The sequence below is a fragment of the Anabas testudineus genome, chromosome 13 (genome assembly GCF_900324465.2).
Source record: "Anabas testudineus chromosome 13, fAnaTes1.2, whole genome shotgun sequence".
Taxonomy (NCBI): domain Eukaryota; kingdom Metazoa; phylum Chordata; class Actinopteri; order Anabantiformes; family Anabantidae; genus Anabas; species Anabas testudineus.
In genome coordinates, this window is record NC_046622.1 from 5,884,286 (window position 1) to 5,907,904 (window position 23,619).

General features: G+C 38.0%; 2 protein-coding genes across 11 annotated transcripts in view; one reads left to right on the forward strand and one right to left on the reverse strand.

Moving 5' to 3' along the window:
- The first annotated feature begins 1,658 nt into the window (after positions 1 to 1,658).
- LOC113173121 (serine/threonine-protein kinase DCLK1-like) lies at positions 1,659 to 23,563 on the forward strand. 5 transcript variants are annotated; one of them, XM_026376440.1, is made up of 17 exons: positions 1,659 to 1,823; positions 2,936 to 3,085; positions 3,385 to 3,773; positions 4,001 to 4,347; positions 9,725 to 9,824; positions 10,513 to 10,629; positions 10,802 to 10,896; positions 11,659 to 11,746; positions 11,859 to 12,028; positions 12,372 to 12,491; positions 12,593 to 12,739; positions 13,533 to 13,666; positions 13,803 to 13,880; positions 14,052 to 14,148; positions 14,266 to 14,346; positions 14,470 to 14,583; positions 16,721 to 20,219. In XM_026376440.1, exons 3-17 carry the CDS (start codon positions 3,413 to 3,415, stop codon positions 16,925 to 16,927), a joined length of 2,256 nt encoding a protein of 751 aa, XP_026232225.1. In that variant the 5' UTR covers positions 1,659 to 1,823; positions 2,936 to 3,085; positions 3,385 to 3,412; the 3' UTR covers positions 16,928 to 20,219. The 5 variants fall into 5 exon arrangements, with proteins under 5 accessions (XP_026232225.1, XP_026232244.1, XP_026232235.1 ...); XM_026376450.1 differs by lacking the exon at positions 1,659 to 1,823 and adding an exon at positions 2,103 to 2,169 and having other exon boundaries at positions 2,933 to 3,085; XM_026376477.1 differs by lacking the exon at positions 1,659 to 1,823 and adding an exon at positions 16,082 to 16,155 and having other exon boundaries at positions 2,893 to 3,085; positions 16,721 to 16,778.
- LOC113173007 (neurobeachin-like) overlaps positions 20,324 to 23,619 on the reverse strand; it is a 174,735-nt gene continuing 171,439 nt past the window's right edge. For all 6 annotated transcript variants that reach the window (XM_026376260.1, XM_026376233.1, XM_026376252.1 and 3 more), the window contains 2 exons: positions 23,411 to 23,562; positions 20,324 to 22,204 (listed from right to left, as the gene is read on the reverse strand). In XM_026376260.1, the coding sequence (XP_026232045.1) occupies positions 22,114 to 22,204; positions 23,411 to 23,562 (243 nt within the window). In that variant the 3' untranslated portion in view covers positions 20,324 to 22,113. The remainder of the gene's footprint in view (positions 22,205 to 23,410; positions 23,563 to 23,619) is intronic.

A 23,619-nucleotide genomic window follows, 5' to 3' on the forward strand; every position in this document is an offset into this window, starting at 1 on the left:
TTGCTGAGATTTGGGCAGGAAAACAATTTATTCTACTAGCAGCTGCTGTAATTCAGTCTTTGTAAAAACTCTGGTACATTAATACCTCCACCTAGTGGCTGGATCTAGATGTTAAGTTATGGCAACTGGACTTCCTTCTTGTTAGGTCAACACATTTCTCTACTCAATTAAGCAACTTCATCAAGTCATCATCATAAAAGTCTTTTGACTCTAAATCCAGTTTCTGCATTGTCCACATTTTACATTTCACGTTCAACTATATGCTGTATACAATTATTTCCTTAAATTTGACTATTTAAGATTTAGATCAATGAAATTAATGAAATCTACTCTTTTTATCAAGCTAAAGAAAAACAAAAAGATGGATTTATTTGAGATCTGCAGACAGACTTGAAGAATAAATTAGCATCAGTTGGTATCCAACAGCAAATCCAACCAAAATGGACTGACCACATCTAGGGACTATGCGAAACCCTACAACAGACATCGGTTTTGACAATGACTTGTCTACATGCTGTCAGATCTTTAGAATTTGAAGCTGTACTTTGAAAAACACATTACTGGATGAGTGGTTGCTTGTCTGCTGATGAGACACTGCCAGTTGAGCTAAGCAGAGATTATCAGATAGCAGAGATAATCAGTTTGACTTTGGCCATGGTGGAGGTAACATGAAATGTGTTTGTTCAGCTGTGCCTAAATTTACTTATGGGAGAGGAACAGAGTCCACCAAGCCAAGAGAGACATCCCACACCACATGGCTTAAAGATGAGTGACTGATCATTACTAACGTGAAATTACATGAACTGGGCTTCATTCCTTTATAAATGCAGGGCTCAGGTTCACCCAATTATTTTCCTGTAGACTGAAATATGGCAGAGAGCGATTGATCCAGATACACTGGCAGCATTTATGCCTGGGGAACATCTGATTTGATACTCAGTATATCAGGGTATCAACTGTAGGAAGTATCTGATCCACTATCAGAAGACGTATTATTGTGATATTGGCCAGATTTCCTTGTTTACAATTCTTCTGCATCTTCTTAAAATGTTATCTGAAATTAAATACTGTTAACAAACAACATACAGTAAATATCTGTAAACAATGCAATTTTTTTGTTTGAGAATGGTTATTCTAGTTAGTACTGCAACAACAGACAATATAAGAACATAAATAAATTAAGCAAACAGTCATATTCTCAGCTTACTTCTAATGAGGCTACATGTGCCATTTCCAGCCATTAGCACTTTTGACCTTTAGAAACTATTTTAAAGGTTTATACATATTAATATTTATTATTATTTCTTTTTTATTATAAGAGAAATAGGACCACAGACTCCATATTTGTACTGCATTGAGGAAAAACAAGAAAATCTACATTTCTCATAATAATTAAATAAATATTCTCCTCAAACTTGTAAAAGTCAAAGTAGGAAGAGAAGTAAGTCACAGCTTCAACAAGTGACAAGTTTTCCATCATTTTAAGTCCTTTCCCTAGAACCGCATGATCAGCAAACAGTGGCTTCATGAAAATAACCTTCCAGCTTTAGGGGATAAGTAAATTATGGCTCCAGCGGGCCAGCTGGACAAAAGCCCTATAATAAAGTAATTGTTTTGATCGGTTTGAGCAAATTCAAAAATGCTGAGGGCCGGAAAAGTTGTGATGTGCCCACTACTGCAAAATCTGTTCATGCAAGATGCAGACTTAGACATATTTAATGTGTATGATGTGGATTTATTAGTTCAACGCGCAGCTGATCCCTAGTGGGATAAGCGGCTAGCTATGAGCTATGCACAACGTAACCTACATTGAAATTGAAATGGTAAGTTAGCAGTAATTTTAAACGAAAATTCAGAGGCTCTAGATTAATATACGTGTTGTGTCGTAGTACATTTATTGTTTTATCGTTTTAACCTGATCCAACTTGTCCCGTCGTCTCATGACGCTTAGCTAGCTAGCTAACTCCCAACGGTAACCTAACAGCTAACTACAGCTAACTAGCTAAAGAACTGTAACGTCTTTTAACGTTATCTTGTGATTTGCTAAAGTATTAGCATCAAAATATACTTATAATTAAGTAGTACTAGTTGATTTGTTGATACTATAATGCATAATCTAAATATTACACATGTTGCAGGTGAAAGGAGAGCTAATATTAGCTACTTTATGTAAGTTGGTTAATTTATAATAAGAGTTAAAATAATAATTTATTGACGAATTAGCCTAGATCTTCAAAGTAACCAACAGCAGTAAATTACGTTGTCAAATAACAACTTAATTGTAGTGCACAATTAACGCAATTTCCATCTAAATTGAAAAATGGAGAAGTATAATATAAAAACACTTAAAGTGTACTTATATATAAAGTATAGTCCTTGAGTAAATAGGCGTATGAACTTTCTACTACTACTTCAATCAGTGGATATTTTGTGAGATTGCTAGCAGGCTAACTGGTAATAAGTTAGCTTGAAGCGTAGCTAATCCAACGCTAAGTTAGCTGCTGTTACTATGTGAAGCGGTGTAATGTGTTGTATGTTATCCTAAACACAAGTTACTCCAGTGGTACAACTACTCTTCAGCTATTTCCACGCTTTATTTAAATAAATGGTTATTAGCTGTTTATATATTTAAGGACTTATTCTAGGGGTGAGGTTATTTAAGCAGGTCAACCTCGGCGTGAACGCGCTTTACAATCACCGAGGTTTGTGCGAGTACGCGCTCTGAGCAAAGAACCTCAGCAGCAGCAGCACTGGTGTGTGTGTGTGTGTGTGTGTGTGTGTGTGTGTGTGTGTGTGTGTGTGTGTGTGTGTGTACACGTACACGTACACACACCCAAGCGGTCCGGTGTAAATCACTGCAATGGCAGAGGAGTAGGGGAGGGTGGAGGACACCGGCTACAGCCCTGCCTCCTCTCTGCATGTGAACACACAGCAGAGTAGACACAGGAGAGGCAGGCAGGCAGAGCACCATCACAGGGACAACAAAGGGACGCATGGTTCATCCAAGGCGTCAAATGAATAAATGATTAATTGAGACAGGTTGCCTTCAGAGATAGCTTTCTTTGCATCTGCCCTCACCTCAAAGGTAAGATAGCTTTCACCTTTTCAAGAGCATATCTTTACTGTTGTCTTGCCATTTTATGTTATTATAGTAAGCTTTAACATGAGATCCCTGTTTATAGTGTTAATGTATTTATCCCCTAACAATGCATGTCATTTTATTGCTAAAATGCTGGAGTTCGGGCTGCATGAAATGGGTGTGACATGCTACTTCGTAATGTGTGTATTAGTAGCAGTATTAGTAGTGTGTAGTGTAAACACCTAGTGTAGTTTGTAGCTTAAAATACTTATTGAAATAATAAGGATTCTCTTTGTATTATTTAGATTTAGGGTGTAATAGTACTACACAGTCATGGAGCTGGAGCACTTTGATGAGCGGGACAAGGCTCAGAGATACACCCGAAGGGGCTCAAGGGGGAATGGACTCCCCAGTCCCACTCATAGTGCTCACTGCAGCCTGTACAGAACCAGGACGCTGCAAGCACTGAGCTCAGAAAAGAAGGCCAAGAAGGTTCGTTTCTATCGCAATGGGGACCGCTACTTCAAAGGGATTGTGTATGCCATTTCTCAGGAGCGATTTAGGTCTCTAGAAGCACTCCTGGCTGACCTCACAAGGTCTCTGTCAGATAATGTTAACTTACCCCAAGGAGTGCGGACCATATATACCGTTGATGGCACAACAAAGATCACCAGCATGGACCAACTGGTGGAAGGTGAGCAGTGTTCCTGAATGTTTGTAAGTTTGCACCAGATATAGTTGTGATTGAGTAATGTGAGATGAATTATGCCACAGACTTCACCAAAATGAACTGCTTCTGCAGGTCAAAACTAAATTGTCAGTGTTATACTATCCTGTGATCATTGCTGTAGTCTTTCATCTGTATAATAACCTCTGTTTGCTTGAAAATCCAAATTTGTTTGTGTCTTGATTTTTCTACAGGGGAGAGCTATGTTTGTGCATCCATAGAGCCCTACAAGAAGCTGGAGTACACAAAGAATGTAAACCCCAACTGGTCATTAGGTGCTAGGACTACCATATCTGTCCGTGACCCTTCTTCTCTTGGAAGTGGGAAGGCTGGATCCCCAGAAACCAGAGAGAGCAAGGACTTCATCAAGCCCAAATTAGTAACCATAGTCCGCAGTGGAGTAAAGCCTCGCAAGGCCGTACGGATCTTGCTCAACAAGAAGACAGCACACTCATTTGAGCAAGTCATGACTGACATCACAGATGCCATTAAGCTGGACTCTGGAGTTGTGAGAAGGCTATATACTCTGGACGGCAAGATGGTAGGTGTTAAATGATCTAAATGCTGATTACATCTCACACCTGTCAAAGACATTTCAATAAAATGAGAAATTTGGAAAATAACTAAACGCAAGAAAATAAGAATGTTACACATTGTGGGAAACTGCATGTAATTCTGCAGTCTTGTGGCTGTATGCACCACAAGGTACACAACTTGTATAGAGTTATATCCACATCATAAATTGTTTTTTGCTTAGTTATAACTGATAATGTGAAATAATATTGGCGTTAGTCCATTCTATGACTTTGGATGCTCCCCTTAGAGAAGGGTCACAGAAATGTAATTATGCCCAGTACATACTACAAACAACTGAATTTTAAAGCACATATATTGGAAAAACATGGGGTCATTAACTGCTTTTTTATTTGTATGTTTAGTTAAATTGCATGTAGCAAAGCTTTTGGTTGTACTTGCAGTTGGTAAATCTGGTTGCATACTTGTAGCATTTAATTTAACATCTATTGTATGCCTATTCTATACCACTAGTACACTAATTGCTCTCAAGTAGCATGACCTTTGTGCATCTGTTGAAGAATAGCTGTGTCTACTACTGTACTTTCATACATTTGGCTAGGGAGCCAGGAATTCTGCGATTTTGGTTGTTATATTCTCTTTGCATTCTGTTGCATAGAAAGTTTAGCTGAGCCCATGTGTATTAGCCTATATTATTTAGCACAGTGAATAAATTTTTAAGGTTTAGAAGACATAGAACTTTGTCTCTGCCAGTACAAGTGGTCTGTTCTGCTCTTCATTCATGTCTCAGAGAATTGTGTCTTTACCCGAAGAGACAAAGCCCAGAAGACTCTAAAGTCAACTGGGAGTATTTGCTAAATGTATTACGAGAAATAGGTTTCTAGGACTCCACCTCATTCCCACCAACAGTAGCACACCATCAAACGGACATTCACTTAGCCAGTAGTTAGTACCACACATATGCCCTGAAATGAACTTTGGAGAAAGTACCATTATTTACATTATACCTCAGTGATATTAATTCACTGTACCCATACAATAATTCACATTTTTAAAAATGTTATAGCAATTTCGGTTGACATGCTTTTCTTTATGATCCAATGTGCATGAACAATTGGTAAGTGGCAACAGCATATAGAATGACTGAGTAAACTTGTAACAGGACATCCCACAGAAATAACACCTCTGTTAGGAAACCTGTTCATAAACTCTGTCACCTGCACTCTATATTGGTATCCTTATCAGGAAATGACTTCTTTTTTTTTCCTGGTGGTTTCTATGGTTTCCGGAGCTGGTTGCTAAGGAACAGCCTCTGCGGCAGAGCGGTGCAGTAGTGATGTCAGGCCTGTAGGTGAAGTGTGAGAGGATTCATAGATGCTGTGCTTGGTCTGGCAGCGTTATTATACACATGTGCTATATTACACACATGGCAGCAAGTTGGAGCACATGGTTGAAGTATAATTTCTCATAATTTTACTTTATCAAAACAAGATTGTTTAGCAAAATATAAATGGACATGAAATTGCAATAGATCAAAGGGAGATTGTTTAGACTGTGTAAAAGTGATGATTCTGCTTTGCTAGATATCGTTGCTTCTTCAGTTTAGTAGTTTCAGTGTCATCTGTGCCCTACTAATAATAGGCTATTATATTATGTGCTTGGCAGTGCTGCAGTTCTGTGCTCTAGTTTCTGTTTTTGTACTTCTTGTCATGTTGTGACTCCAGATGGCTATATAAGCAACCATTGGCATCAAAGGGCCTGTTTTCATGGGTATTTAACCTTGGATATATTACCTATTTTTGGTCCTGAGACAGAGATTGATTGGGCAGATACAAGTAATTATGGGATGGTTGTTTTATATGTAGTGTTTACCAAATACATTTTAAATGCAACCATCTCATTAGAAAAAAGTTTGACTCAAGATGGTGAATTGGCTTAGCTGGTGCCTCTGCGTCATGACTGTGATCCCTCCATACTGCTAATCCTATGTAATTTTGTAGTGTTCTGCCATGAGTTAGGTTTAAGTTGGCCAAACGGGCCTGGATCATTATTGGTCTTGGGATGCACTTTATAAACCTCAGGTGACTGATTATTAATAAAACATGATTCACTCTGAAAGTAAGGGGAGAGATAAGGGAGAGAGGATAGCGAGCGATAGAGATGCAGGCACCCTGCAGATGAGGCCCTTTAGGGCAAGAAGACATGCCAAGGCCTGATGTGATCCTGCCGTTATGTGGGATGGAGCAGAGAATATTTGCATGACTAAGTCTGTGGAGACTTACCCCATGGCATTCCGATCCCCACTGTAATGTGCAGTGCTATATGGATATGGCTCCATACTATAATTGTATTATGCACACTGCTAACTTCTCTGTGTCAGCAGAATCAACACTTCTTGTTGAAATAGATGTCAATAGTCACCCGAGGATGGAGCCTAGCTTGACATCAGTGCATGCAGCAAAGGCTTAATGCTCCATGGTAAAATTATTTATCAGTAAATGTGGTAAACAGCCCATACATGCTTTAGAGATGCGAAGATAGTTCAATATACCAATATTAGTTTTTTGCTAAGGACTGCAACGTTCTTAAATTGTGACATTTTTAAACTGCTCACTGTAACTACAGTGGAGAGATGAGAAGAAGGGACATAGTCTGGCTTTCCTCTCGGCTACTGCTGTGACTTGGCTGGTAAACAAAAAATGGTGACATGCTTAGTGTCCCACTGCATTTGGTGCAAAGAATGAAAAGTTAGTTTGGTCTCTTTTTGTTATTATTTTTCAGCTAAATTGGAAGTTGCTATTATAGGTAAATAATTGTTTATAATGGGACAATGGAGTCATATTGTTCAAACTTCCTAAGTTCATTCAATGATAATCCTACATTATGATCATTTTGTAATCAAAACAATATACATTTAATTTTTAGAAATGCTGTAGTCTCACACACTCTCAGTATTCTCTCAGTATTCCAAAATTATTTTTTTGTTATATTAGCAAGCAAGCTTTTTTGAAGAATTACTTGAAATAGTCTTTTTCTGCCTGTAAGACTCAGATATTTCTAAGGTCTAAATATAGAAATCTAAGACTAGGACATCGTGATTAGGAGTGCTGGGAAAGTGTGGGCTACTGTAATGGAGTATGTTTTAAAGTGTGCTTGGGTTGTGGTTATGTCAGTATGGATGTCGTCACAATGCAGACTTAAAGCAGCTATTGCTCAAATATTTGAATTTTGGATTATGAATTTCTGTGACTTTAAAGTTTTTGTCCTATTCTTTCTGCTGAACATACTTTTAAGCACAGACAGTACACTATGAAATTTGGTACATTACAGCAAGATTGATCCTTGATTCTGGCAAAGGAATTACTACAGTGTTTAAAAAAATAAAGAAATTAGGGGAGCTTATTCAAATGGAAATTAAAACCAGTGAAAGATGTGAAGATGAGTCATGTTTCTTCCTTACATGCTAAATGACCGCTTGCCGTGTTCAGTCTTCCAATTCAAAAGAGAGGTTTAGCACCCTGGAGAGCTCCATCTGTCCACTGATAAAGATTTGTTTTATTGGCATTTAGTGTCTTTTGTGTAATCTGCTGTCTTTACCATGGCTCTGATTGATTAGTTTCCCCGAGTATGGATACCTGCCATTGTTTCTGGAAAAAAAGCGAGTGCTTCAGGACTACAAGGAGTATAGGGCTGGATGGGGGTGTGTGTGTTTGTTAGGGGGATGGTAGGCCTGATGGAGCTGCTGTGTCACTGAGCCAGCAGGCAAGTAGTCAATACACAGCTTCACATTCTTGATTGCTGTTCTATCATATGTTCATATGAGGTTTCTATTATATAGTGGCTCCAATGAAATCAGTGAATCAAGGTTTTATGTGAAGCAATCCATATTTTGGTACTACAGTGGACAGTGGTAAGATGATGTGCACCATCACTCAAATCTCTGCTAGTGGCTAAATAAGGTTGCCTTATTTAACTACCTTTATTATTTTACACATTTTTTACAAATGTTTTGTTTTTTTAAGTGAACCCACCAAAAGGTCTGAAACCATATTTAAACCTGCGTCACTGTGACAAGGTGCTCTATGTTGTTTCATCTTACGTAGACTGATGGTGACATTATTTTGTGGTCTGCAGTTTGTACTGTACACTGCTTTAGATATGATCTGACATTTACTCCTGAAGTAGCCACATCCACCTTATTGTCTCAAACTCAGCTGTCTGGTCTCCCTGGCAACGACTCTCCTCCCTTTGGGATCTCTGACTCTTTTGGAGAAGGGGTGATGGGCTGGAGCTGTCAGGGTGGGGCATCTGGAGAAAAAGCTACATGTTAAGCCCCCCTCTGTTGTCATGGTTTAAGATTTCATGGTTAAATGACCTTTGGTTCTTTGAGGTGCTTTATATGGAGGTTACTGATAAACTGATCTTTTTGTTTAGGAGATTATCCAACTATTTGGTTTTTTTATTTAAAAAATATAAAAACGGTGTATATTGTGTTTTTAATTAATAGACAGCTTTGAAGTAAATGTCTTCCAAAGCACCCTGAAATTTGTACAGCAGAAACCAGAATCATAACTGAGGATGACAGCATAGTAGATTGTTTTAGCTCTCCTGTCTGGTCTTTTTTGTTCATCTTAACGGACTTCTGCTGAACTATACATGGTTCCTAAAAATGAGGCAACTTATAATGCAATTTTCAGCATTTCACCCCTATGTGGAAGAAATGAACAGGAAAGCTGTGCATTCTCTGGCACACACTGTAGTTGAGCACATCAATAAGCCTTTTGAGGAGAAGGTCAGGACTCTATCAGCATCTTCACTTATTTATGACAGTGTCTCCTTTGAGATGGGCTCCTATATTAATGAGAGCAATAAATGAGCAGATGCATCAGCTTAGTCATTCAGTTTTTCTCGGTGTAAAAGTAAATGATTCTTTTAACATTTCACTTATTATTTTAACCAAAGTTCCTAAGAATGAAGGCCATTGTGTAGCTAAAAGATCTAGTAGATTTTGAAAATAGCTTAATTTGGTCACTGAATGTTAAAATGGTTTTGATGATTGGATCTCTGAATGTCTAAGGGTGGTAAAATGTTTAAATGTTTTTATGACAATGTTATATCATTGTTTAATGACTGGTGGACACCTTAATCCCCATTGTGAATGTTACAATATACAGTCTAAAAAACGATATGGCTTTGGATTTTGCAGCTTGTGCGTCGTTGAACTAATTAACAAATTATTACAGTTTTTGTTTTTCTTCAATGTGGTATCTTACATTTTTTAAAGCAACAGTACTCTTGTAATAATATGTTCAGTAATGTAGACAGATGGCATATCATACTTGTTTTTGCACTGGAACTAACAGACACATCTTAATCTTTACCAGGTCACTGGTCTTCAGGACTTTTTTGGAGAAGATGATATTTTTATTGCTTGTGGCCCAGAGAAATTCCGTTATCAGGATGACTTCAACTTGGATGAAAGTGGTAGGTGTACTTTAACTTGCATCCAAAGGCTTGGATCACTGTGTGCATTCTTCAGTGGCTAAGCATACCACTGACTAGTGGTACTGTAAATAGCTTTTATTAAACATCTGCTACTGTTGCTTAAAAAATACAGAACATGTCAAATTCAGAATTTATGCTGTTATTTCTTGCAAATTTGTACTCATACCTCGGTGACTATTAATGTTACTGTTGCAGCTCATACTTTGTTGTACTTTGCAAATTGTTTAAAATGTTTGTCAGGATTGCACTGGTAACCTAATGGTTAGTGTGTTAGTGTTAGTAGTTAACTACAACATCATTGGTTCTAGTCCGACTGGGGGTCTTTGTTTTATGTCGCACCCTCTCTCTTGCCTTTTTTTTTATCTATTGCCCAGACTTTAGACTGCAGTTAGACATGAAAAAAGATTTGCTTCACAATGAATATTCATTAGGTGAAATAAAGGATCTAGCTGACCTACTTCTGTAGTTGTGTTAAAAAGTATCTGGGGATCAAGATAGAAAGGATGTCATCACACAATTTGTGGTTCTTTGGATTTATTTAAATTGTCCCTATTAATGATGTACTTTTATGTATACATCATTTTTGAAGCTGTTGTATAGTACCTTGTGTTGTTGCATGATGTTTAATTTTAATTAATTGATTTATTTTAAATTTATTTCTCCACAGAATGCAGGGTATCAAAGTCTGCATCATATGGCCGCCTCCCCACCCTACAGGGTCGATCCTCCCCAAGAGGTGGCGGGATGCCCCGCAGGAGCAAATCTCCCTCATCCACTGGTTCTGGTCAGTTTCCATTTTTGTCTCTATCATTTGAGACAAAAAAATAAATGCATTGTTTAACATATTCCACAATGCGGATTAACCTGATATGTATACATTAGCTATTAAAAGTAGATTTAGATTTAGGTTATTGTGTAGTAGTTCATCTATATGCTGATTTCTGCTGTATCAACAGCTAATGGTACTGCAGGCAGCCAGCTTTCCACACCTCGATCTGGAAAATCTCCAAGTCCCTCTCCAACCAGTCCAGCTAGCCTCCGAAGAAGACAGGTAATGAGAATTGATGTTCCTTAAATCTGTTTTTGTGAGGATCTCCTTTGTAGCTTTGTGAAGGAATTTAACAACGATAAAACAAATGTTGTATTTAGTTTCTGAAAATTAATTTGATTATTTTTTTATCAGAATAATCCACATCATGCTAGCTACACATCAGACCTCATTGTTTGCTTTTATCAAACAATAGTATTGTTTATATTACTGAGATATCTTAACAAGTTGATGTGGGTGATCACAATGCCTGTGTACACAGGTGTATAGATGTAAATATCAGATAATATCCACTATGTTTTTGAATTCAGTTGAGAAAGAATCAGCCAAATGCCAATACTTCGTCAACACAGGCTGTGTTTGTAGGTGTATTATGACGCTTTAGTGTTATCTTTTGAATAATATGTCAGCTGTACTGCTGCAGCAACATTTCTGCTGTGATTATCATAGATTGGGGAGAACACACAAGTTCTCAGACTGGCCAATCCCATTGTCAGCAATACTATCATTAATTAATCATAAGGCTGGCTAGGTCTGGTGTTTGGCTGTGGTGGGGGATTGTTTGGCCCCTCTTTTTCCACACAAATCCTAGAAAGTATAATGTTTCACCACACTTGATTAATTTTGCCTCTGTGCAGGCAATGGTCAGGGCCATATTCATTAGAATCCAATCTAATGAATACCCTACTTTGGCAGAGTACAATAGATGGGCTTTGTGTAAACACACTCTGCCTTCTCCTCGTCTCCCTACCATCGTCTTTCCAGGGTTCTCAGCACAGTGGCTCTTCGCTCTCTTTAGCGTCTACCAAGGTTTGCAGTTCAATGGATGACGGAGATGGACCTGGCAGTGAAGGTAACACACCGCAGAGGACATCAACATATTGAAATAACACTTTGTTTGATAGTAATAATTTGGTGTCTGTTTATAACATTACCATCATTTTTTTTCTAATTTTGCTGTACAGTTGACCCAACGGATGAATATCCCTCAGTCCCTGCCTCCATAGCAGAGAGGTACAAAGTGGGGATGACATTAGGGGATGGAAACTTTGCTGTGGTCCGAGAATGTGTGGAGAGATCCACTGGAAGAGAGTATGCTCTGAAGATCATCAGCAAAAATAAATGCAGGGGAAAGGTTAGCCTGATTTCAGTTATTACACCACCAAGTCTGTGCTAACGAATTGTCCAATTGTTTTTACTATGTAATGTTGAGGGAATTCAGTTTGGCATTTTCATTTTTGTTTTTTCCTTCATTGGTCAGTGTCGTCTGGGACCTAAAATGTTGTGGTTTATTATTTTTTAGATGGTTTAAAGCATCATATAAACCTGGTTAAGTGGCCTTAACGAGTATCGTCTATCTTCCAGAATTACATTGTTTCTGAAACCGTTCTTTCATATTTGCTGTAAATTTAATGTAAAGGTAGTTCCCCACTCTCACATTACACTGGAGTGTTTATACGCATTTCTTTATTATCCAGGAACACATGATCCAAAGTGAAGTGTCAATCCTTCGGCGTGTGAAACATCCCAACATTGTACTCCTAATTGAAGAAATGGACACCCTTACTGAACTCTATCTTGTAATGGAGTTGGTTAAGGTACTACACATTTCATTCTTATCCATTTACATTTCCTTACTAGAGGTCAATTTATAGCTGTTACTGTTGCTCTTTGACATTACAAATTCTCTTTCTTCCAGGGGGGCGATCTCTTTGATGCAATCATCTCTTCAAACAAATACACAGAGCGAGATGGCAGCTGTATGCTGTTCAATTTGGCGAGTGCCATCAAGTACCTGCACAGTCTCAATATTGTCCACAGAGACATAAAACCAGAAAATCTCTTGGTAGGTATAGGTCTGCAAGCTTTCTGTATTCAGAGTAAGTGAAGCCACAGTGTAAAGACTTTCTACCATCACTCTTTCTGGGTGTGTTTTCCCTGTTGTCATCCTTTCCCTTTCCCAAGTGATCTGTAGGATTTTTTTTAACTCTAAAATACAAATAGAAACAGAAACTTCAAATGCAATAGGTTATGGTTCTGGTAATACGCCTGAATTTCTCTTAGGGGCTTAATAAAGTTTATCTTATCTTAAATAGACTACTGCAGAAAGTAAATAAGACTGAAGTTTGAATAAAACATTAGTATAATAAACAGAAAATATAGTAACAGAATTAGTAATAATGATTTTTAATGTAAAAAGAAAATGTGTTTTGTTTGCAGCTCTGTCTAGCATCCTGGAGTTTCCTCTTCACTGTTGCGTTAAGACTGGTCCTTTGTGGGCCTTATTTAATGAAACTGCCATTTGAGGACCTGTGAGGCATCTTGTTTGTCAAACTAGACACTCTTGTGCACGGGGGCCTACCACTCCTCTTTCTGTACTGTTAAGAGCCAGTCTGAACTGCTCTGTGAAGGGAATAGTACACAGCATTGTAAAAGCTCTTAAGTACCTTGGCAATCTTTCGCATAGAATAGCCTTAATCTTTCAGAACAAGAAAAGTCTTTTTGAGTCTAGTACAGAACCCACAATATAATTAGTTTTCTAATAATCAGTTAGCCCTTTACATTGATGAACTTAGATTAGCAAACACAACATGCTGTTGGAACACAGGATTAATACTTGCTTATGTTTTCCACCACAGGTCTATGAGCACCATGATGGTAGTAAATCTCTGAAACTAGGTGACTTTGGCTTGGCTACTGTTGTCAACGGACCTCTTTACACTGTGTGTGGCACACCCACCTATGTAGCACCAGAGATTGTTGCTGAGACAGGGTGAGTCAGAGGTGTTACATCATCTGAGACAAGATTCAGGATATTTGCTCTGAAACAGCAATGATCATAATCTTCTTAAAAAAACAGCTACAGTAATTATTGTGGGCTATATCCATTTGTCTCTCTCATCACACAGATATGGCCTCAAGGTTGACATTTGGGCAGCTGGTGTCATCACTTACATACTGCTGTGTGGCTTTCCTCCTTTTCGAGGGTATGTACTTACATTAAGTGGCTTACTTTCAGTGGCATGTTGTTTTAACCTCAACAATCTAAGTTTATGTAAATTACATCACAAATATCTATAGAAAGCCATGATATCATATTACACATATGATTATGTGTAACTTGTGGAGCTTAAAAAATACTGTTTTAATTTCTGCAGCTCTGGTGAGGATCGGGAGGCTCTCTTTGAACAGATTTTGAGAGGCCAACTTGATTTCCCTTCACCATACTGGGATAATGTGTCTGACACCGCCAAGGTTTGTCTCTATAAGTGCCCATTGTCATGCTTCTGAATCTGTCAGTGATCTATTGGCTGTGTCTCTATTACCTGTAATATTACACTGGATTCATATGACTAACATGCATTTGTTTAGGCTCTAATCACTGGGATGCTGCAGGTAGAGGTGGATCAGCGATACACAGCCATACAAGTGCTTGATCATCGCTGGGTCAATGTAAGTTTAGTATTTTAAAGTTAATTTTTTAAGTAGACTTAAGTTTACACATAGTTTACAAGTACTGATAAGAAAATAATGTCCTGTGTGTAACAGTTGCTCTTTGTTCTTTGTGTTTTCTAGGATGACGGTGTGTCCGAGAGCGAGCAGCAGCTGCCCGTGGCTGGAAAAATTAAGAAACACTTCAACACTGGGCCCAAACCCAACACCACCACAGCAGGAGTGTCAGTCATTACAGTAAGCACTTGTCTTCACCTCTGCACACTGACACAGCATGCAATTCGGCATCAGTTAAATTGCATATGGGATGATGCTTTGGTTGTGGGCTTCATTTCTCAATTGTGCAAATGCTTTTTTTTTATTATTGTTGAAATTAATTTAAGTCAAAGCTAGCAATCTGGTTGTGCAAAACAGCAGGTTACTCCATCTCTTTTTATTTTGTAATCTATGAATTAGTAACTGCTTTATTCTCTATACATATCATTTCATTCGTCTGCTTCTTGCTGCCAGAAATGTCTGTGTGCTCTATAGCCTATCACCCTTCTCATTTACATGGACTGTCAGCACAGCACATTGTTACTTTATACAGATAACATAGTTGGCCTACAATGACTAGATTTTGGTATTAGTATATTTAGTGTTCGATTGATTGGTCAATTCATTAATTGGACTGAACTGTGACATTTTTAATTATTCTTCATCAATACAAAAATGCCTGTGGACACATTTCAGCATTTTATTTGCATATGCCCTGAAAATTACTATATATGAATGTGGAAAAATGATTTGGGCACACGGGTGCGATTCACTGGCCTGGAGGGATTTTAATACCGCTGAACGAGAGCAGCGAGTGAGATTACCCGACCTAAAAATATCTAGTTATGGTGCTTATGCTTTAGCCTCTACTCTGTGTCTGCTCTTTGAGACCGAGGATGAGGCTCAGCTCCTCCACACAGAGCGAACAATAAGCAGGACAGCAGAACCAGGGGAGCTCAGGTGAGATGAGACTTTACTAGTTTGTGATACCTGACTTGTTACTGTGTGCACAATAAAGGTTTATGAGCCTTTACTGAAGTAGGCTACCTGCTTAACAGAATTGAGGAGGATCAACAAGTAATACTGGGTGATTCCGTGTTTCTTAGTCTTTTTAAACTTACTTACTGGATTACTTTCACCTAGGTGTACCTAATAAACTGCCAAGTCAGTGCATTTGATTATTGAAAAATACAGTTAAATAGTTCCTGTTGTTGCTCTAATTATACTTTTTAAATTTAAATAATTTCTAATCTGGTTGAGAATTTATTCAGTTTGCTTAATCATAATATAAAAAATATATATATTTTCAAAAACAACCATATTATATCTGCATTATACATCGGGCACTGGCCTCTTTGCTCTTTAAAGATCAGCATCAGCTGATCATAAAAAACCTATTGGTCAGTCAGTAGACATTTCTTGATTAGTGCTAAAACTGACCTGGTATCTTCTACAAGTCACACACTTTTTACTGCCTGCGTTAGTTGAAGCTTCTCTGGCTTTTTCTTTTTTTTTTTTACTTTTTCTGATTTCACAGAATGTCAGTGGACAGTGACCAGGCATATTTATGCCACTCCTTTCCATCTCATTCCAGCAGTTCTAACAGAACTAAACAGTTTTGTGCCTTAATGCTAATCAGGTCAGTGATGCTTTGAATTTAAAGTGATCCTCTGAGTTGCACTCGTCTCTTCCTGCTCAGCCGGACCAGGACTTTACCATCCAGAGGTCAGGGTCTTTGGACCACTACCAGCATCCAGGATTGAACTGGATAAGGTATGACACAGCATAGTGCTAATAAGAGTGCTCCCATGGCAAAGTGCTGGCAGTCTCCATTTGCTGTCCCCCAAAGGGTTTGACCCATTATTTCTAATGGAGCCCTTATCATGCCTCACCCCTGTTTACCTCATCAGATCCATCACTTTATCTTACTTCATCTCACTAGTGCTGTGGCTGTTTCCTGCTCGCGCAGTTGTGTGGTTACCTTGCCATTTATTCTGCATAGGAGCTATGTATCCATAATGCTAACAGCATTGAAGGATTCATTTGACATATGGATGAATGTGAATTTTTGTTTCACAAGTTGATTGCAGTTTTGTTTCTTTATAAGATGTGCTGAAACAGACACAGATGTTGCACACTTATTATTTGCAGGCCTTACTGTGTCTTGTTGCTTTTCCTGGTTTTGTTTAGCCTTGCACTAGTTTACTGTGTCAGAAGAAGTTAAACTCTGTAAAAAGTCTTGTGAGGCAAATTTACTTCAGTGGTGGTTGAGCGGATGCCTCTCCTCATCTTTGTGGTCTTGTTGAGAACCTAATAGTTGCTGCTGTGTTACCCTCAGACCACGCCACTTGATAAGGAGAAGCAAGTTTTCCGACGAAGACGCCACCAGGATGTGAAGTCCACTCCACATCACCCACACAGTATCGGTGCCTGTGCCCCCAACATTGCAAACGCTGGCCTCTCCCCTGCTGAATTCACTTCTGAGTCTGAAGACTATTCTCCAGGTTCAGCTGACACTGTCCGTTCACCCATCTCTCCGTTCTAACAGCCTTCCCGAGGCCACAGCAACCTTCTACTCAGCAATGGAAAAATGAGAGGGTGAAGTGCAAAAAGGAAAATCCTGACATTAGGTTCAGTCTGCTGACTTGGACATTCACAAACTGCATATTTAACTGTACCTACTGTTTAGTTTTTTCAGTCAACATTTGTTTTTTTAATTACAATACACATTGATAAGAAAAGAATACACCTTAAGAGCATGCAACAATTTATAACAATATATATATAGCCACTTTATTAGGTACACCTGTACAATCTAATGCAATCCAGTACAGCAGCTCTGCTATTAATTCTTTAACATTGTTATAATTTTTCAACTTTTGTTAAGACATTAGAAACATCTCTTAATACAATGAACGCTACCACAACTCCATCACCTAAATGATAAACATGCATATTATTATATATTATATAATTATCAGCTTTCTGAGAGTCTTAACAAATTATAACTTAGTAAATGTGGAATTCTTGGTCGCTGAACTGGATTACATTAGATTGTGCAGGTGTACCTAATCAAGTTGCCAGTGAGTGTTTTTTCCCATTTCTTTCAAAAAAAATACACCAAACTGTTTCGAGCCTTATTTCTACACTGCAAGCACTTGTTCATTATAGTACTCTAGATCCACCTAGTGGTTGATGTTGTTAACCGCAGGAAAGATAAACTCTTTTTAAAGCAAAGTGTACATGCAACTGTCAGCTTTGAAATATTACATGATTTTGTGATATGAAATGTTCAATACATATCACTTGCCATATTGACGTAAACGCATTTAGTTTATCGATAACCTACTCAGTACAATGTTAAGTCACCATACTCTGTGATGTGGTACTTTAGCTTCTGGTGCATAAACCTCAGGCACTGTTTAAGATGACTTAAGAAATTGAAAAGACATGCTGCTATAATGTACAGTGAGCATTATCTGGACTTGTACTTGGTTGTATTTGTGTAGGATATTGTCCTGCCACATGGTAGCTTGCCTTTTAAAGAGGGGGTGCTAATGTTGGACTATTGATGGCCCAGTTTTGCTGTGTGCTTGAAGATGATTAATGAAACAGTAGTGTTGTTAAATGTTTGTGAGTGCGGTTGTAACTCTGTAGTGGTACAGATGAATGTCAGTACTATGTAGTTAGTAGTAAGTGCATGTGTTGAACCTTGCCTTGGCACATAAGGATAAGTGCAATTAGGTGTACTGCCCAATGAGCACAGTGTCAAATTTGTCCTTAATAATGCTGGACTGAGCGAGAATGGAGCTGTTCCCAGTATTATTGGCAGACGACTAACATACTGTATCAAACAGGGACATTTAGCTCATTTGAGGACATTATTGTACACATTTTGGACAGAGATGAAAAGTTATTCGAGAGAGGGGTGCGGGAAGCCATATGTGCAAATGAATAAACCCTCTCTAAACAGAGGTGGAGGCCTTAGACAAATGTATCAAGCTGCCCTCAAATTAATCCCCAGAAAAATCAAAACCACTTCACACATCCACCATAAAGGCTATAGTTAAAATCCCACTGTAATGGGGTTAGGAGGGGTTGTTATAAGTGTGACTTTTACATTACTCACACACTCCCCTTCCATTGTCTATCATAACAAGTTTAACTAGGGCAGGTGTGTAGTGAAACCAACATGGAGGATATGTTTGTGGCCTCCAAACAACCTTCCTCAGATTGAAGAAGCTACTTGGATGACAAGTGAAATGCTTCAACAAAAAAATCTGTTTGCCATGACTCAACTTCAAGTTAGCTCATGTGCAACATTTACAATAAATACTAAATTAAGAAACAAGTTAATGTAGGATGTAGGGTAAACAGTTAAAGTGCTTCCAGTAAAATCACTATTTTAGTATGTTCAGTCAGTACTATTGTCTATAATCAGACTATTTTAAATAGTCAGATTAAGCAACTAGGCTAAGAAGCCTGAACCATTAGACTATATGTAGTGTATGTCCTCTGAGCATTTCATTCATTCATTCACCAGAGACCAAATATTCTTGGATGTGAAAGTCCTCTTCCCTTCACCAGACACTGTAACCTGCATGTCTGCTAAAATGCATTTTAAATCAGTAGTTCTGGTCTTTCGCCTTTTGATATACACCTGAAACCATTTCTTGTCATTGTATGTGCGCTCTTGGTGAATGCAGAAGTAAACCTACAGTCATACCACAGCTCAGTTAAGACTTGTATATACATACTTTAACAGCAATGTAATTTCACACCTTCGTTAACTTTATTATTGTTATAAGGGCTTTTAAGTTTGTGATCTGAAGGGGAAAAGCCAAAGGAGAAAGCACAAGGAAAACAAAAGTGTGAATAGTGACAGTTTTTGGCAAAGGCTGTATTTGATTTTCATGACTTGAAAAACAATGTTTATATACACTCACAGGCCGCTTTATTAGGTACACATTTACAATCTAACCAATACAGCAGCACTGCCATGAATTCAACTTTTACAAGGCTACAGTTTTGTTAAAAGGTGAAAATTCCACTATATGCTAATTATTGAGATTGCAGTGGGTGCTGGAGTCAAACTCGAGTGTATTATAGTAGGAGGTGTTTCTCATGTTTTGGTCTCATTTATGTATATAAGGTGGCCAATACTAGAGAAACCTGTCTTAATATAATGTACTCATGTACAACTGCACCACTCACTGGGGCCTCAATAAGTATTCAGTAGAATTATCACCTTTTTGACAATTTCAACAAAGACTGATGAAAGAAAGATAGTAAAAGTAGAATTCATGAAAGAGCTTCTGTATTGAATTGTTTTAGATTATACAGGTGTGCCTCATAAAGAGGCCAGTTAGTATATATTCTACTGTAAGCATCAATTAGTCAAAGACAGCTGAGAATGTTAGGAAGCAGATGGAGTATGTGAATGCTGTATTATATTCAGTTAAACCATTAATGCAGGGGTTTCCAAACAATTCATTTTGTCTTCCCTCACTCCATCCCCAATGGAGATGGTATCTTCCAGCTTCTTTAGACTAAACACAACTGATCTAATGGAGAGTAGGGAAAAGATGGTTGGAAAACACGCAGGGGCAATGGGCCTTGGGCAATGGGCCTTAAGCACCAGGTTTGGGAACCCCTGCAGTAATGTCAGGACATTAAAAAAAAAACACAATCTGAATGTGAAACAGTTATGCGTTTTTTTTGTTTGTTTTTTTCCAGTTCATAAGAAAACAAAAAAGTTATGGTTAAAAACAAAATTCCTACAATGTACTCTGCCAAGAAATCAAACCTGATAATAAAAAGGATTTAACTGAACTGAATCAGCAACTTAACTCCATGAGTTTGTGGGTCAACCTTTGCTACATAACACGATTCAGGTTTAGTGGATCCACTGTGATGAATCCAGACAGCAGGTGGCAGTATAACCTAACAACAAGCTGATGTCCTCAATACTGCTCCAGTTGTAACTACACGATTCAATTTACCAAGTTATAGTTATGTATATATTAATGTTTTTGTTGCAGTTGCTTTAGAGATGGTGAATAAAATAAAACTATAAATTGTATAGTTAATCCGTTTTATTAAAAACCAAAAATGTTGAATTTACAGTTATAGATCTTGAGATAATCATAAGCTTCATATAACATATGCAAAAACTATTGGCAATACAACTACAGTATCAACTATGACATAGTAAAACCTTACGAAAAAATGCACTGCATAATGGCAATATTAAAATGATTTTTCAAAAACAATTGTGAAAATGTCACATGAAAGCAGATTAAACCCAGTGCTGTGCTAACATGCAAAACTTTAGCTTTAGGCAGGGAGGCGTTGTTGCACCACTATAAAATCAGAATGCAAACTCAAAATCTCTTTGCATATATTGGTTCCTATTATTTGTCAACAGTAGCCGACTTCTCTTTCTGCATTTAAATTAAGAATCAGCAGCTTTGATATCACCAAAAATAGACCGTCGTCATTTTTGAGACACTTTTCTGTTCATGATAAGATCATTTTTTATCACACAGCCCGAAAACCTTCTTCAGATATTTCAGCAACCAAATATGTAATATTGCTTACCATTGCATGGTGGTACAGCATAAACTGGTGTTTACAACTTCAGATTTAAAATGGATGAGCAAACATTTTTGTGCAAAAATTGTTTAAATGAAAACTGGAGACAAAAAGTAACGATATAAACGTTTGTAGTGCCAACAATTGTACAAAATCATAAATGATAGCTCTTTTGCAGTTAAGAGACTGTCCAACAGCTGAAATTGAAACAACAAACAAGACCAATAACTGCTGTTTTAAATGTTGCACTTGAAACGTTTTAAACTTAAATTATTTAATACTTTGACATTCCAGGTTAAGTATGTGTCCTTTTAACTGACATTATGGTCAAAAACAAATATTTCACAAAGGACTAGGATCACACTGAATTGGACTTTTCTTCCATATAGACAATAAAACACAACAAATTAACAATGAACATTTTGTCTTTTCACATACACATACATTTGACCATTGTTAGTAACAATGAGCAAAGAAAACGGCCACATGTATTACTAATTTCCGAAGTGCAATGACGACATTCTGAACATTGACACATGGCTCACATAATGGAAATGTTAGTAACGTGGTGGCTAGTCTCACGTATTTAGATGTTTATCTCAGCTTTTACAGGGAAGATACACTTTACACTGTCCATATTTACATTTTCACTTTTTTCCTAGAAAAGTGTTCCAAGTATGTATCAGCCATACAAATGTTGTATAAATGCTCCTAACAAAGGACTTGTTTTGCATTTTCACAGTTTCAAATAGGAACTTAAAAGCTTACATTAAGTACGTTTTTATTGTGTTAACTTACTGTAAGTTGATCTCAGTCTCTCCTTGTTCAAAACAACAGACCTGCTTGACTCAGTTGGAGAAATACTTCAGCTGGTGCCCAACTAAGACATCATAACTGCCATAACATGTGTTAAGATTGTTCAGCAACAGACAAATGGCACCTGAATTTCACCTGAACAAGAGGTCAGATGAACACATGTAAGCACACCTCGTTTTTTATTAGCTACAACATGCTGTCGTTCTTCAGCCCCCTGGATCTCCATGCTCTGTGGATCTTCAGCAGCACAGCTTGGCTCCTTGTCGGTAGGTGTTCCGCTTAACCTTCCACTTGCCTTCTTCTGCATGGATCCGTCTTTGTTCAGTACCTGTTCTGATGTTCGTAGTGCCACCGGTTGAAATCAATGTTAAATGCCACAATACTACCAGAGGCCATGCCCGTAATCAAAGTCCTAAAGAGAAGCAAAACCATAAAAGTTACATGATATCCCAGCGTGAGGGCAGAAAATACAAATTAAAACTAAAGATTCAAACTCAATATTGGTCATTTCATGACTGTATATAGTGTATTTATGACCAAGTAAACAACATGTAATAACATGTTTTAGTTGTTTAAGATTATTCCCACACATATGAGCAATTTGTTAAAATGTCTATAGTGGTGAATGAACCAAGCAGTGGAGGTCATCAGGGTCTGTGACCGTAAATGACTGTGTACCACTGACATTCGAAGTAGACCACTGAGTCCCAGTGTCTCTCTCCAACCCCAGCTGGTATGTATGAAAAGCAGCTGATTTCACAGGGTCATCTTATACTACTTCACCCTAAGGGCTTACATGCTCAAGCACAATGAACAGAACTACAGCAGAATGTGTTTCTGTAAATGGAGCGGCACAGCTCACCTCTTAGTGTCAACTTATTGAGGAAAGAGACTGTAACAAAATCAAAGGGTTCTAGAAAATATTTAATTGATGTGATGTGAAAGAAATGTTAAAAATAGAATGCAGCACTTTATTTTAGTAGTTTTAGACTTGTATTAATACTATTGTGATGTTAACAAAATCTGTTAAATGTCAGTCTCTGTCCATCCTCTGCTCACCTGTGGTGCAGAGGTAATTTGCTGAGGGGATCTAGCCAGTGGCTGTGAAGTGCAGCTTGAATGTTTACTTTCTAACTTCTCTAGACTAAGATCATATGATGACATCTGGCTTATAGCCCCAGAGTGAACACTATCGCTCTGGCGCCATGTTATGACTCCTGACGAATCTTGCAGAATGCAAACATTTAGGCAAAGAGCATGCTGCTGACCTGCTGATAAACATGCTCACAGTCCATTTATCCAAAATGAGTGCATTTGCAGAAGATAACCATGCATTTTGTCTCTATGGCAACTGCTGGTTCTATTCAAAGGAAAAGGATGCTGGCTATTTTACTAAAACATACACTGACAACTACAAAACATAAGCAACACAAGGCTTTTTACCACATAATACACTTACAATGCAGTGCAGTGTTAAAGATCTGGAATCATTTACATGTATGCATACTGTACATGGATTCACATATATAAGACCACACAATGATTCTGTAAAGTCACAGTGGAGTGGGAGATCACTGTATTAACACTCTTTCACTACTCCACATTTGCTCACTCTGACCTTTGATCATGTGATAGGTCCATGGCTCGAATGCCAGCGTCACAGCCTGGGTAGATGTATAGCTGTTTGAAGTCACAGGCCTGCCACACCTCTACCACTCCATTGTCCCCGCCCGTGACCAGATTGTGGCCATCACTGCTCAGGAGAATTGCCTACAGGAGGTATAGGGGAGGTTGAATGTCAAATACAATCTTCACTTTAACTGTCCG

Coding starts and splice junctions, on each gene's coding strand:
- LOC113173121 (XM_026376440.1), top strand. CDS start 3,413: ATGGAGCTGGAGCACTTTGATGAGCGGGACAAGGCTCAGAGATACACC. Junction 3,774..4,000: donor CATGGACCAACTGGTGGAAG/GTGAGCAGTGTT, acceptor ATTTTTCTACAG/GGGAGAGCTATGTTTGTGCA. Junction 10,630..10,801: donor TCCCTCATCCACTGGTTCTG/GTCAGTTTCCAT, acceptor CTGTATCAACAG/CTAATGGTACTGCAGGCAGC.